The sequence below is a fragment of the Myotis daubentonii genome, chromosome 2, assembly GCF_963259705.1.
Source record: "Myotis daubentonii chromosome 2, mMyoDau2.1, whole genome shotgun sequence".
Classification (NCBI taxonomy): Eukaryota; Metazoa; Chordata; class Mammalia; order Chiroptera; family Vespertilionidae; genus Myotis; species Myotis daubentonii.
Window position 1 is genome coordinate 103,468,638 of NC_081841.1, and position 15,277 is coordinate 103,483,914.

At 38.9% G+C, this 15,277-nt stretch overlaps 1 protein-coding gene across 2 annotated transcripts in view; it reads left to right on the forward strand.

Moving 5' to 3' along the window:
* POMP (proteasome maturation protein) overlaps positions 1–15,277 on the forward strand; it is a 16,352-nt gene extending 1,075 nt beyond the window's left edge. Inside the window, exons 2-6 of one of the 2 annotated variants that reach the window (XM_059684075.1) lie at positions 2,154–2,251; positions 4,164–4,224; positions 8,651–8,752; positions 12,321–12,414; positions 15,107–15,277. In XM_059684075.1, coding sequence (XP_059540058.1) covers positions 2,154–2,251; positions 4,164–4,224; positions 8,651–8,752; positions 12,321–12,414; positions 15,107–15,174 — 423 coding nt within the window. In that variant the 3' untranslated portion in view covers positions 15,175–15,277. The remainder of the gene's footprint in view (positions 1–2,153; positions 2,252–4,163; positions 4,225–8,650; positions 8,753–12,320; positions 12,415–15,106) is intronic. The other variant, XM_059684076.1, reaches the window with a different exon arrangement.

Here is a 15,277-nt window from a genome sequence, read left to right on the forward strand (position 1 = left end):
TTTAACTTTAAAGCTGTGGTGTTTAGGAAAGCCCCTGACCCACCAGCCTCTGATACCACTACCACGGCTAGATTTAGAAAATTGCTGATCATTGTAAAGAGGTTCTAAAAACACTCAGTGTATCTAGTGATAGTTAATTTTTCATAGATTGGTTTTCCTCTGCTACTTCATTAGAAGTATCAAGTACCAATCCTGATATTTTTACAGAAGGTAATTGAGAAGCTTACAGTAGAATACAGAGATCACAATTCCCTGTTTCTTTGTGCAGAAAAGAAACTTTCCTTCTGTCACTGCAGCGAAGCAGTCAGGGAGGAGGAGAATGTGCAGAAAAGTCACGGGGCGTGTGTTTGGGAAGGTACCTGGAGAGATGGGTAAACAGGGCCAGAGAGTTGTGTGGGGCGATTACAGTCACCTAGTAGGTTAACGACAGTCCTCACTAGATTCCAGATCCTTTTCCTGGTTGACCCCATGCTTTCTGTGTGAGGGACTTGAAACCTGTTGTGCACATTCTTGGGTTCCAGGCTAAGGACTTTGGACTTCGTTCTTCAGACAAGACTGATGAACCAGTGAAAGGTTTTTAAACAGTGTTTGTGGGGGAGATTGTGTTTTAGGAAAGCCCTGATAGGCAGTATTGGAAAATGGGAGAGGGTGTAGGCAGGAAGACCCAATAGAGTGCTGTGTAAGTTACCCAAGTGTGAGAGCCTGGACTAGGGCGGTAGGTCGGAGACACCCTGGACAGAATAGAGTACCTGACCAAATAAAATATACGAATGATTTTAGAAACTAGTTAAAAAGCTGGTTTCTCAGAATAGTTTCTCCTAGAACAGTATAAGACTGATACCAAACTACCTGTAGCTTTTTTACATCTTTATGCAGAATTGCAGGGATATTGAACTTGAGCAACTAGTGATTTAAAGTCAGCCTCTGGCCCTAACCGGTTTGTCTCAGTGGATAGAGCGTCGGCCTGTGGACTGAAGGGTCCCAGGTTCAATTCCGGTCAAGGGCATGTACCTTGGTTGCGGGCACATACCCAGTAGGAGTGTGCAGGAGACAGCTGATCGATGTTTCTCATTGATGTTTCTAACTATCCCTCTCCCTTTCTCTCTGTAAAAAAATCAATAAAATATATTTAAAAAATAATAATAATAAAGTCAGCATCTGCCCTAGCTGGTCTGCCTCAGTGGATAGAGTGTCGGCCCACAACAACTGCCTCAGATCACAGGCCTTGGTCAGGGCACGCGCAGGAGGCAACCAGTCGATGTGTCTCTCACATCAATGTTTCTCTCTCTGTCTCTTTCCTCCCTTCCACTCTCTAAAAATCAATGGAAAAATATCCTTGGGTGAGGATTAACAAAAAATAAAGTTCTCATCTTGTGTTTTACATTTTATTACATTTTATTTGCTTGTCTAATCTATCTTCATCAAACTAAGCCCTGGAAGGTAGACATGTACTAGTATTTTTGGCATATAGCAGAGTACCTGCCATATAGTAGATGCTTAGTAAATATTTGATGATTAAATGTTTTATTGTATAAATGTATAGGGGGACAATTTACCAGAACCCTTCAGAAGTTCTCTATCAATTTCAGAATAAAACTGAACCTTTACTTCTACCTTACTTGCTTCGTCATTTATATTTATATTTTTATACCTTTTCCTGTGTTCTTTTTTTTTTCCTGGAATGCCTTTTGACCTGACAGCATTCAGAAATAACTCAGGAATTCTTCCTACCCATAAATTTCATATTTTTGTACCATGTGTGTCACTCTAGCACAGTGATTCTCAACCTTCCTAATGCCGCGACCCTTTAATACAGTTCATGTTGTGGTGACCCCCAATTTCATTGTTACAAATTGAACATAATTAAAGCATAGTGATTAATCACAAAAACAATATGTAATTATATATGTGTTTTCTGATGGTCTTAGGCAACTCCTGTGAAAGGGTTGTTCCACCCCCAAAGGGGTCGCGACCCACAGGTTGAGAACCACTGCTCTAGTATAATGCTCATTGTGATTATCTAGACTGGGCTCTTTGAGAGCAGAGACCTTATTTTTTTCTCTCTAGTGCTTAAACCATGATTTTTCCTTTGATGTTCAGTATGGGCTTTTGGAATTTTTTGTATTTAATACTGTTTTTCTTTTGTGTTATAGAATACCAGAGGACTTGGATCTCAGCTAAAGGACAGTATTCCAGTTACTGAGCTATCAGCAAGTGGACCTTTTGAAAGTCATGATCTTCTTCGAAAAGGGTATATGGGGGAATAGTTACTTTGACTTTGTTATAATAAACTATTTCTGGAAATTATTTTTCATGATATTCTTTAAATATTTGGCTAGGCCCTAAATATATATTTACTTGGGGGTGGAGGGGAGTGGAGGCTTAGATGTGTTCTGTAGCCGAAGAAGTGCCTTTTCAGAGTAGTAGGTTAGGGCATCCTCCTAGGAGTCGTTACCCAATAACATGATTTAGTAGGGTTCTTCACTTTGCTTTTGATAACTTCGAGAACCATTTTATTAACTTATTAACTATTGGAGTATTTCACTTTATAGCTTTTAGCATACAGTTGTGGTCCTTCTCTCTGTTTCCTTTATGTTTCTATGTTTAGGTTTCTATGTTTAGTTCTTTTTCTTGGCAGGTTGCTTTTTTGCTTAAATAATAATGCCTCCCCACCACATTCTGTGTTTTGAATTTTATATCTAATTTTAAGGTATTTAGGTTGTACTGTAATGGAATGGCATTCTAATGGTGTCTGGGGACAGACAGAATGCCTCATTGTTATCTTACCATTTTGTAGTGAAAGGTGCAGTATATAGCCTTTGGAATTGGAGATACAATTTCATTTATAATATAATTAAATTCATAAGGTAGCCAGTAACCAAGTCCTGATGATTCGTTATGTATTTACTAAAGGCCCAGTGCACGAAATTTGTGCACTGTTGCGCTCGAGGTGGGGGTAGGGGATGGGGGGAAAGAGTGTGTGTGTGTGTGTGTGTGTGTGTGTGTGTGTGTGTGTGTGTGTCTCCTCTCAGCGTGGCCTGCGTCCTCTTGCAGTCTGGGACGCCTCGCTCCTTAGTGATGATTCCTTACTGCAGTGATGGCGAACCTTTTGAGCTCGGCGTGTCAGCATTTTGAAAAACCCTAACTTAACTCTGGTGCCGTGTCACATATAGAAATTTTTTGATATTTGCAACCATAGTAAAACAAAGACTTATATTTTTGATATTTATTTTATATATTTAAATGCCATTTAACTAAGAAAAATCAACCCAAAAAATGAGGTCGCGTGTCCCCTCTGACACACGTGTCATAGGTTCGCCATCACTGCCTTACTGCCCACCTGCTCACTGCTCCTTACCACTTGGCTCGCTGTTCCTTAGCACTGCTGCGGAGGCAGGAGAGACTCTCGCCACCGCCACTGTGCTTGTCAGCCATGAGCCCGGCTTCTGGCTGAGTGGCGCTCCCTGTGTGGGTGGTCCGTGAGGTCTGAAAGATTGGTGACCGCTAATATAAAGAAAACATCAGTAAATTATTCTGTGATTTCTAAGGTTTCTTTCAGTTCTCAAATCCTGTTTTGGACAGTAAGATAGTCATCTTTATATATCTAGTGTAATAAAGACCAGTGGCCTGGTTCTAGCTGTGTATCACCTAACATAGTACTTTGTACATAGAGGTGTTCAGTAAATGTCAAACATGTTACTTGACATGTGTTATTAAAGACACATTAAATATTGAATACACATTGGACCTGAGCAGAAGAGACTTAGATGTTTTATGTAATACAAAAGCATGTCATAAGAGTAATAGTGAAAAACATACTTTATGCAATTTCTTCTAGATACCAGGCATCATTTAACACCATTTTTTAGAGGGATTTCTCTAGTGAATTGAAATGTGGACCCCAGTTATCTATAATAGATGTATTTTAAAACAATTAGCATACAATAAATTTGACTTTTTAAAATTTGACCTCCCCCCTCCCCTTTTGGTGAGTATTATATGAATTTTAATACATGTATCATTTCCTGTCAAGAGACAGAAGTTTCATTATCTCCCCCCAAATTCCTCGTGCCATTTCATTGTAGTTATACCTTTGATAGATGTGATTTTAAGCTGTAAGTATTGAGTGATACGTAATCTTTTTTTTAAATGTTTATTTTCAGTTTTTCTTGTGTGAAAAATGAACTTTTGCCCAGTCATCCTCTTGAATTATCAGAAAAAAATGTAAGTATGTTAACAATATATTTATTTTGATCCCCTGGTAGAAAATGCTTTTAATAATACATTTGTGGTTTCATTTATTAAGATAATTCTGGATGGAGCATTTGACCATGAAGAGTATGGCACCTTATTTTTAATATTTTTTGTAGAGTAGGCTTTGAATTATCCTTATACTGCTCCACTGAAGTTTCCCTTTCTATACATTTTTCTCTTTTTCATGGATATTTCTAAAGGTCAGTCTACCTCTCCATTCCTCTTTTTTTTTCTTTTCTTTTTATGATCTCGTTTTCTATTTTTCTCCTGCCATTTTTTGATGTAGACTTCCAAGTCCCTATCTCTACCCTTGACTTCTTTCTCAAACCTTGCTTCTCCAAGTTTCAGAGGGACATATCCATTTACTAGGCACAGTATGTACACAGATGAATATGACATAATCCCCAACCTTAAGGGGTTGAAAATTTAATAGGACAAGCAGTAGATTGAGACTTCATAAGATGCTTAGAGGTCCAAGGATGGCTCACCCACCTGTGCTTAGCGATTGTGGAAGGCTTTATTGAGGAGGGAACATTTGAATAGTTTTAGGCCAATATTCTCCAGGTAAGTAGATGGGGAAAGGTAGTTACCAAAGAGCATGTAGCCTGTACAGATATTTTTTAGGCAGTATAGAGCAGTGGTTGCCAACCAGGTCCACAAGGTCCAAAAGGTAGGTGACTGCTGGTTTAAGGAAACCTTTGGAGCAGGGGTTGCCAACTGGTGGTCCATGAGGTCCGAAAGGTTGGTGACCGTTGGTATAGAGGGTCTTTAAATACACTTTCAGAGCAAGAAGAAAGACTTACTACTTGGGGAACCAGGTGCACTGTCACCCAGAAAGTTGACCTATTCCATTTTTTCTTCCTCTTTAGCAAGGGAAAAGATCTTTGTGTAAGAGACAGTAGAACAGGTAATTCGATGGTGAAATTGAAGTTCCAATTAGATGATAAAACAAAATGGCTCTTAGTTTAAGTACATTCTGGTTTCATGCTCAGAAGTTGTAGGAAAATTAAGTGTCAGAGATGAGACTAACCATGGAAAGCATGTAAATTAACCATGGAAGAAAAAGCTGATAAGGATAGCTAATTTTAATGAATTAGTGAACTATATCAGATGACAAAATAGATCAAAGGACTAAGCCAAAAGTCAAAAAACCACTTACACAGGGGAATGTGAAGTTTTTCATTTGGGTTCAAAAAATGAATTATACACATTTAGATGGGGTAAATCAACTTGGTACATAAAACTTGACTGTATGGTTATTATAAGCCAGCAGAATATGTTAGCCACTGAAAAGAACAGTTAATGCAATCTTGGACTTTATTAATAATAAAATGGAGCTCAAATCAAGGGAGATTATACCCTTCATTTTCCTAAGTATTAATTTGGTTATTAGATGTGGAATATTGGTTCAGTTTTGAGCAATATATGTTAAGAGAAACTTTGACAAATCTGAGTGAGACTGGCCAAAATGGTGAAGAGTCTAAAAGTTTTTATATCTTTTGAGACTTAGCTTATATCTATTGGCTCTATGTTGTCTTAATAATGTAATCAGCTTAATGGCATTTTCTACCTTGAAATTCTATGGCACTTATTATCCACTAGAGGCCCGGTGCACAAAATGTGTGCATTCTGGGGGGAAGGGGGCAGTTGGTGGTCTCTGCTTTTTTGCAGTCTGGTAATCCTTGGGGGATGTTTGACTGATAGCGGGGAGTGGGCCTAAGCAGGCAATCGGACATCCTTAGCACTGCCACGGAGGCAGGAGAGGCTCCCGCCACTGCCACTGTGCTCACTAGTCATGAGCCCAGCTTCTGGCTGAGCAGCGCGCCCCCTGTGGGAGCACACTGACTACCAGGGGGCAGCTCCTGTGTTGAGCGTCTGCCCCCCTGGTGGTTAGTGCGTATCATAGCGACTGGTCATTCCACTGTTCGGTTGATTTGCATATTAGCCTTTTATTATATAGGATTGTAAGTCCTTTAGCATGGGTTGTGTAATTGAACTATATAGAAGTTTAAATTCTTGGCATTATACTTCTTATTAGCTAAGTAAACTTGGGCAAGTAGCTTAATCTCTCTTTAAGTCTTAGTTTCCTTCCTCATTAGTAAAGTGGAGTTATATAGCCAATCCCTCAGTATATGCTGGCTTATAGTAGCTCTCCATGATTGGAACTGCAGTGGTGAAAGTGAAGAAGATGACCGTCATCTGTGCCAGTGGTTCTCAACTAGGAATGTTTTTACCCCCCACGGGACATTTGGTTGTTTCTGGTTGTCACAAGTGGTGTCTGGGGGAAGTTTCTTTGGTACTAGCATCTCTTGGGTAGAGATCAGAGATGCTGCTAAACATCCTACAATGCACAGGACAGTCTACACCAGCCGTGGGCAAACTACGGCCCGCAGGCTGGATCCGGCCCGTTTGAAATGAATAAAACTAAAAAAAAAAAAAAGACCGTACCCTTTTATGTAATGATGTTTACTTTGAATTTATATTAGTTCACACAAACACTCCATCCATGCTTTTGTTCCGGCCCTCCGGTCCAGTTTAAGAACCCATTGTGGCCCTCGAGTCTAAAAAGTTTGCCCACCCCTGGTCTGCACCCACTGCAACAAAGAATTATTGGCCCAATATGTCAGTAGTGCCAAGGGTTGAGAAGCCCTGATCTATGTGTAATATCTTCCCAACTAGGTTATGTAACATATATATATATAGTCTGTCTCCAGGGTAAACTATTTCTTCTGTTTTATTCTTTATTACCATAGAGCCTAATTCTAATTTTGCATATGGTTGCAAATAATTAGATATATGTTGATTGGTAATTGCAGTTCGATATCACATTACAAGGTGGGTATATTTATCAAAGTGTATAAATTAACTTTTCTACATAAAATTCTATCTAGTTATGAGGATAACTCAATATTTTTTAAAAACATTTTTTAATTGATTTCAGACAGAAGGGAGAGGGAGCGAAACATCAATGATGAAAGAGAATCATTGATCAGTTGCCTCCTGCATGTGCATTTCCTGCCCTGCCCGAAACCTGGGTATGTGCCCAGAATCAAACCTACTGGTTCATAGGTCACCGTTCAACCACTGAGCCATACCAGTCGGGCCGCATAACTCAATATTTAAAGGAGACCCTTCAAGTGGAATTTCAGGTCATATATTCATAATAAAGTATTTCAGATTTTCCCTAAATGTGGACCAAATTTGGACCATCCATCACAATTTTGCTGTTAAGCTAAAGTAATTAAAAACCATATTGCCAGATATCTTACCTTCAAACTTCTTATATATGGCCCCCAGATCATGCCCCAAGTGATTACTAACCTCTTAATAGATTTTTGATTAGTCACCTTTTTTAACTGAGGACTTAAAAAAAAAAATCTTTAAAAGAGTAAAAAAAGGTCACAGACGTCGCTTTACCTCATTAGCTCAGACAGACCTGTGCAGCCGTCTGTTTGCATATCATAAACACTTTTTAAGAGCCATTTTGGGAAACTATGTTTTAGAATCCAAGAGTCAAGTTGATTCCTTTTGCCTGAAATACACTGAATTGTGATAAAAGTTTTTTAGAAATAATAAAAGCATGATTCAAAAAAAAAAAATTGCTTAGTTATACCCAATACAAATTGTTCAGAGATTTGGGTTCCTCTCCTCTCCCCCAAAGAATCAGTTATTTCCAAAAGTGGAGTTCAAACATTGTAGTTTAACAGGGAGGTATAATGGATCTGATTATTTCTTTATGAAATCTTTTGAGATAAACACTTTCGTACTTGGAAATTCACTGTTAATTTTTGTCACTGTATGTAACTGTTTTTGGATCTCAGATTATACCCTTTCTTTGCTCTACCAATTTTGTGGTAATTAAAACCAAAAGTACTGAGCTGTTACTATGCTTTGTGAATATACTTTTGCAATGTGAAATAATATTCCTTAATTTATTAGTTTTGTAAATCCAAACTTTAAGTGATAATTTTATACTGGTGAAGTATACCTGCATGCTGGATAAAATATAGACATATATATCTGAATATTTGTTCAAGAAAGTAGTAAAAGTATTTTGTTTTTATTTCAGTTATGGGTATTAAAACTCTTCATCTAAATATTGTGTTACATGTGTATCAGTGCTAACTGTTTTGAATAGAGAATGTTGAGTGCACCATTTAAAATTATATTGCTGCCCTGACCAGGTGGTTCAGTTGGTTGGAGAATCGTCCTGTGCACTAAAAGATAATGGGTTTGATTAACAGTCAGGGGCACATACCTAGGTTGAGGGTTTAATCCCTGGTCTGGGAGTGTACAGGAGGCAACCATCAATGATTCTCTCTCTCTCTCAATCAATAAAAATATGGGTTAGGATTAAAAATAACTACAAATACAATTGTATTGCTGTCTTTTGCAGTTCCAGCTCAACCAGGATAAAATGAATTTTTCCACACTGAGAAACATCCAGGGTCTATTTGCTCCACTAAAATTGCAAATGGAATTCAAGGCAGTGCAACAGGTGAGTGTATGTGTGTCAGTTATGTATGCATCCCACATGTGTGTTGACACTGATTGGAATGACTCTTCTATTTTAAACCTAACCTGCTCCCTACAATCTATTCTACTTTCCCCCTTTTAGGACATGACTTCAATTCCTATTTTATATAGAAAAGAAAAATAAAAACCACTAAATGGAAAACTTCTTCAAATTATGGGCTCAGTGTCTGAAAACTTACCTGCGTACGCTTTCATGTTTTTTCTTTGGAGGGTTGAAGTTGAGATGCCTGTGGGACTATCCAAGTGGAGTATCAAGTAGGCAGTTTGTAGATACCTGAGTAAACCTGTGGCTCAGGAGTAAGAGCTTTAGAAGTGGCCAAGAATGTAAGAACTGTCCCCCACGTTCTGGAATTGTCACGTCACACTACTTCAGGGACCTCCTTTTTCGTGGATCCTTTCCATAGCTGATTATCTTCAGCCTCTCTCTGCTTGCTGGAGCTCAGCAGCTTCTACATACATTTGAACCTCTGTCTTTTAAAACAGCACAAAGTATCGATCTCAAATTCCTTTATAGCAACTTGTCTCTCACTAAGTATGCTTTTGCAATTTGAGCTTTAAAAAGTTGTCTACATACGTAGTTCTGGCCGGTGTGGCTCAGTGGTTGAGTGTCAGTCTATGAACCAGGAGGTCACAGTTTGATTCCTGGTTAGGGTGCATGTCCAGATTGCTGGCTTGATTCCTGGTCAGGACACAATGCCTGGGTTGCTGGCTCTGTCCCCGGTGGGGACATGCAGAAAGCAGCTGATCAATGATTCTCTCTCATCATTGATGTTTCTATCTCTCCCTCTCTCTTCCTGTCTGAAATCAATAAAGATATATTTTTTTAAAAGTTGCCTACGTTGCTACATATGCTCCTGTTCACTCAATCCATGATTCTCTGGCTCTCATCACACACCACGGAAACTGCTCGTGAGCAGTGGATATTGTTATGCCCTCATTTGCTGATCTCCCTGTGGTATGCAACACTAATGTCGCCTCCCTTCTTGCCTTGGCTTTAGCACACTGCTCTTTCGTGATGTTCTCCTCCTCTCTGAAGCCTCATTCTTAGCTGTTGCTGTGTAAATTCTTTTTGTTTATTTGGTTCCCTGAAATACCAATTTTGTTAGTACCCACTTCTGGTCCTCTACTCATCTTATTTCCCATCTATTTCTATGATTTTAGTTATCATTGAGCTGTAAACCTATAGGCTCTCCAGTTGGGAATCCCACAGGCACTTCAAATTTCACTCAAGTACAGAATAACTCATTGTTTCTCACATACTACTTGTCATGTATGAACAGAGTTTTTCCTAAGGTAGAAATTGGAATACTAGCCTTGATTATCTCACCTAGCACCTTATCCGCCACCCCCACCCTCCAACATCCAATCAGTTCGCTCTTTTTACTGTTGCAGCTGTGTGGGATCTGACCCTCACTGTGCTTCATCAGGATTATGGCAACACCCACCCCTGCTGCTTACCACTCCACACTCTAGCCAGAATAATCTTTGCGAAACATAAATCTGATCATGTCACTCCCCTCACTTTGCCCTAAAAGTGGGTAAAACCCCCTTCCTTAATATGGCTCTGGTCATGAATTGCCTTCTGCTTGCTCTTCACCATGCTCCATCGCCTCCTCAGTTACTTGCAGTAGCCTGACTAATTTTGTTCTTTCTCCTTTTGGTTTTTGCACATGTTCTTTCTGCTACTGTGGATTCCTTTCTCTCACCTGGCTATAATTGTGTCTTTTTCAATAGATTCTATTAATGCCATCACTAAGTCATTTTGAAAGCTGTTTTAGAATCTTTTTCAAGAATAAAGCTGTAAAAGAGCATGTATGGCTTTACATCAGAATAACCTGGATGTCAATCTTGGCTCGACCACCTACTAGTTTTAAGAACTTAAATACATTAGAGACCTTTTTGAACCTTAAGTTGTGTTTGATTTTAATGTGAAGTAGACTTAGCAGTGAAAACAGTATGGAGTTATTAGGATTATTCTGCAGATCAAATGAAATACATGCTTTTGCACAAAATTGTTAGCTTTTTTTTTTTTTATACTTCTACTACTCAGATTCCAGCTACATATTGCTCATGTTTTGGGCCTAAGCTCTTAACACCATTTAATCCAAAAAACTTTGTTCAAGATTTTGGCTCTTGTGGTCTGATCACTATGTTATTGCAGTTCTTGCTTGTCAGGATGTATAACCACCGCCTGCTCATCCCTGTTTTTGATGCTTTCTCAGGGTTATATCTCTGGTCAAATTCTACCTACCATCCCCCTTACTATCTGGTTTAATTTACAGGCTTCATTTTTGTTTTTTCCTCTTCTTTTTATATCTCTCACAACACTTTTTTTTTTTCTAGTTTTGATAACCTAGAGAAATTATTCCATATCACAAAAAAAATAACTATAGGCCATTAGTAATTAAAAAGATTTTTAGTCTGCATATATTTCTTTTTGTTTTGTTTTTAATTTATCTTTATTGTTGAAAGTATTACTGATATCCCCTTTGTATTTTTTCCCCCATTGATCCCCACCACCCGCACCCTGCATATATTTCTTTGGTGGAAAAAAATATTAACTGTCTCCTTACATTCTGAAGTTATTACTTTAAAATACTTGTATTATTTAGTCACTGGCCATCTATTACTCTTTTGGTATTCTTTCGGCAATATCCAAAATTGTCTGCATTGATTCAAATTATAACTGCCAGGCAATTGACAAACAGAAAAATTGAAAATTTGTTTTGGTTATATTAAGGTTTGTTGAGTACTGGCTATGTGCCACCATACTACAAGTTTGAGAGGGAGTTGGTATAATCCTATTTCACAGATAAGGAAACTGAGGTTGAGACAGATGAGGTAACTTATGCAAAGCCCTAGGATTGGTGAGTAGTTAGAGTCATAATTGGAATCCAGATCTCTCTGACTCCACACCTGGACTTTCTCCACTATACTTAGGTACCCGTCTGAGGTATACTTACTTAACACTTGAACAAGTAGATAACACTCATTCACAATAGTGTTGTGTGTTTTAAAGGCCCCACACATGAGCTTGATCTTCCTTTCTGATTATCACTACTGTTTGAAAGGGTCACAACTTATCTTTGTACTGTGAGCAATGCAGAACGTACAAAATGAAGTAATCAGTTTACTAAGTAGAATAATGCTCTCCCTGAGTTGGAATTTCTTCAGGAATTTGATCATCCTACCTTTATTAGAAACTAGATAGAGTGTTAGGTTCTGGGATTTGGCATTTCATCAGATGGTATATGCTATGCTTGTCCTGAGCAGAAGCAAAACCCCTAGATACGTGTAAACCTGGCGACAGGATTATAAAAGTACAATTTCAGTGTCTTTACATATTTTGAGGAATTTTTTAAAACTTAGTTTGGGCCTAAATATGAGTGGTTTATTTTCCTCCACACTGGTTAAATTAACATTTGGTTTTGTGGATTTTACAAATAAAGAATGAAAAACATAAAATTAGATTATTTATTCCCCCACCTTTTTTTTCCCTCTGATCTTACCCTTTCATACTTTTCCCAAAGGTTCAGCGTCTTCCATTTCTTCCAAGCTCAAACCTTTCACTGGATATTTTGAGGGGCAATGATGAGACTATTGGATTTGAAGATATTCTTAATGGTAAGCAACTTTTTCTAGATCCCAATAATGTGCAGGGCAGCAGCAGCAAACAAAACCCACAGCATCCTTGTCCTCGTGAGGCTGGCTGTTGATTGGACTCATGTGTTATTCACTCCAGTAGGATACAATTTAATGGTAATAACTTTTTTAACTGGTTTTATTTATTTTTTTAAAATATATTTTACTGATTTTTTACAGAGAGGAAGGGAGAGGGATAGAAAGTTAGAAACATCGATCAGCTGCCTCCTGCACACTCCCCACTGGGGATGTGCCAGCAACGGAGGTACATGCCCTTGACCGGAATCGAACCTGGGACCCTTGAGTCCGCAGGCCGACGCTCTATCCACTGAGCCAAACCGGTCAGGGCCTTTTAGTGTATTTTAAAATGAGCTATCTGCTCTCTCCCTCTCTCTCTCTTGCTCTCTCTCTCTCTCTCATTAAAAATGCAGTGCTAACAAAATATTTTTGAGGTGCTTGATTCCTAGTGTTGCAAGCTCTTGCTCATCACATTCTCCTCATCAGCTGACCCAGAAGGAATTTTATGTCTATAATGAGGGAGTGGTTTGTTAATCTGAACTCTATGAGGACTGTTAAACCCAGTGAAAATCTGTGTATTTCTCCAGTTTACGTTTTGTAATGTGTTGGAGGCGATGAGGGCATTACTCACTCATCTGTGAAGTTCTTGGCCAAGAACAATCTGTACATTTTACAAGGAAGGGAAGGGCATGTGAGGAGGGCAAGAGTAACGGCAAATATGGACTCTTCTTTAATGCTGCAAGGGGCCTTCCATTCAGTGCAGACCCTCACTTTAAGATAAGTAACAGTGAGCCAGAGGCTCGGTCCTGCCTAGAGTCTCACAGCGAGCTCATGGCATAGCAGGCACCGGAAACACAGGCCGGTGCCTTTCTCACATGGTATGCTGTCTTCTGGGGCAAGTGATTTATTTAACAAGTGCATATTTTATTAAAGTCAAAAGCTTAAAACAGCAGAGTTTAAAGGAAATTGTAGTTATCTAAATGAATATATTGTTTGTTTATAAATTTAAAACAATATAGCCCAAACTCAGGTCTTCCGTAATTACCCTGAGACCCATTTCTCTCCCTCATTCTCTGGTTACCTGCTGTTATTAGTACTTCATACTTCATACTTCCTCCTGCATATCGTCATACAAACATGTCATCAGAAAACATTTGGCATTGTTTATTGTTTAACATTGGTGTAATACTGTGTATCTTACAGTATGTGTTTACTGATGCGTGCTTCCATTTTTCCTCATTAACACAAAGCAGCGCTACAGCAAACATCTTTGCTTATTCTTTCTACTCATGTGCAGGCATTTAAGTTAAGATTTTGAATGTCTGTTATATACCTAGCAGTTTATTAGTTATTGTAGTAGTATTAGTTGTTGCTAAGGGTATTTTGTTAGTGACAAGTGTGGAGAATCAAGGTTAGATTGCTGAATTGATACAGTCTGCATAATCTCCAGCCTCTTAGGACAGTGGTCGGCAAACTGCGGCTCACGAGCCACATGCGGCTCTTTGGCCCCTTGAGTGTGGCTCTTCCACAAAATACCGTGTGCGGGCGCGCACGTACAGTGCGACTGAAACTTCGTGGCCCATGCGCAGAAGTCAGTTTTGAGCCTGGGCAAGTCTATTTTGAAGTGGCGTTAGGAGAAGTGGGGGGTTTTGGTCGGTAAGGTGACGGGAGATGCGGTAGGGTGACGGGAGATGCGGCAGGGTGACGGGAGATGCGGCACAGACGGGCTGCAGGATACGCAGTGCGGGGGAGGTACATTGTTTTGAAGTACGCCGCTGAGGTCGACCCCTTCCAACTCTCCCATCCACACTCGTCTATCTGAAACAAGTATACAAGATGATGGGAGAGTTGGAAGGGGTCGACCTCAGCGAACGTACCTCAATCAGACTGAGGATGTTTTTAGCAAAGGCCAGCTTAGGAGTACCCTAATTAAGTTAATAACAATATAGTTTAAGTTTAAAAAATTTGGCTCAAAAGAAATTTCAGTCGTTGTACTGTTGATATTTGCCTCTGTTGACTAATGAGTTTGCCAAGGACTGTCTTAGGAGACTCAGTGAGGAACATCCAAATTGATCAGTAACTCTTGGTAATCATTATTTTAATGTAAATGGATACTTTCATTTACAAACTGATTTTACTGTGTTGGGGGTTTTATTCTGTTTCTGTTTCTATTCCTATGTTGAGTAGGAGATTAAAAAAATATAGGCTTTATTTGTTCCTGGGAAGCTTACTCTTCGTATTAATTTTAACAGTTCTTTTACGTGCATTATGACCATTAAAATTTTTGTCTGACTCATCCACAAAAACAAGAGAGTGAAGATTGTTAAGATTTTCTTGCACTAGAATTCTAATTTATGATTGTGTGTATGTTTGTGTATGCAACGGAGCACAAAACAATAGAGAAAATGTTTTTGCTATTTAGATTAAGAGATTGCCTCATCTCGTAATTAGAGCTTGTTCCTAGAGGCATCTGGAGAGCCAAAGGAGTTCTTGGCTTCTTTGCAGTCAGTCCCTCCCCACTTTTGGTTCCAGGCAACACTGGTCTGTTTTCTGTTCCTTGAGATTAGTTTCACTTGTTCTGTATTTTCATGTGAGTGTAATCACTTAATTTATCTTGTTTTGAGCATCTTTAATATGTGTTTCTTTTTGTTTTCAGACCCATCACAAAGTGAACTAATGGGAGAACCACACTTGATGGTGGAATATAAACTTGGTTTACTGTAATGAAGTGAGCTGACCATGGAAATGGAGGGGCTACATCTTGTTTATAGTCGTCTTTTTACTATAATTTTATGTATACAACATTAAAAGTACTGACACGTGAGAA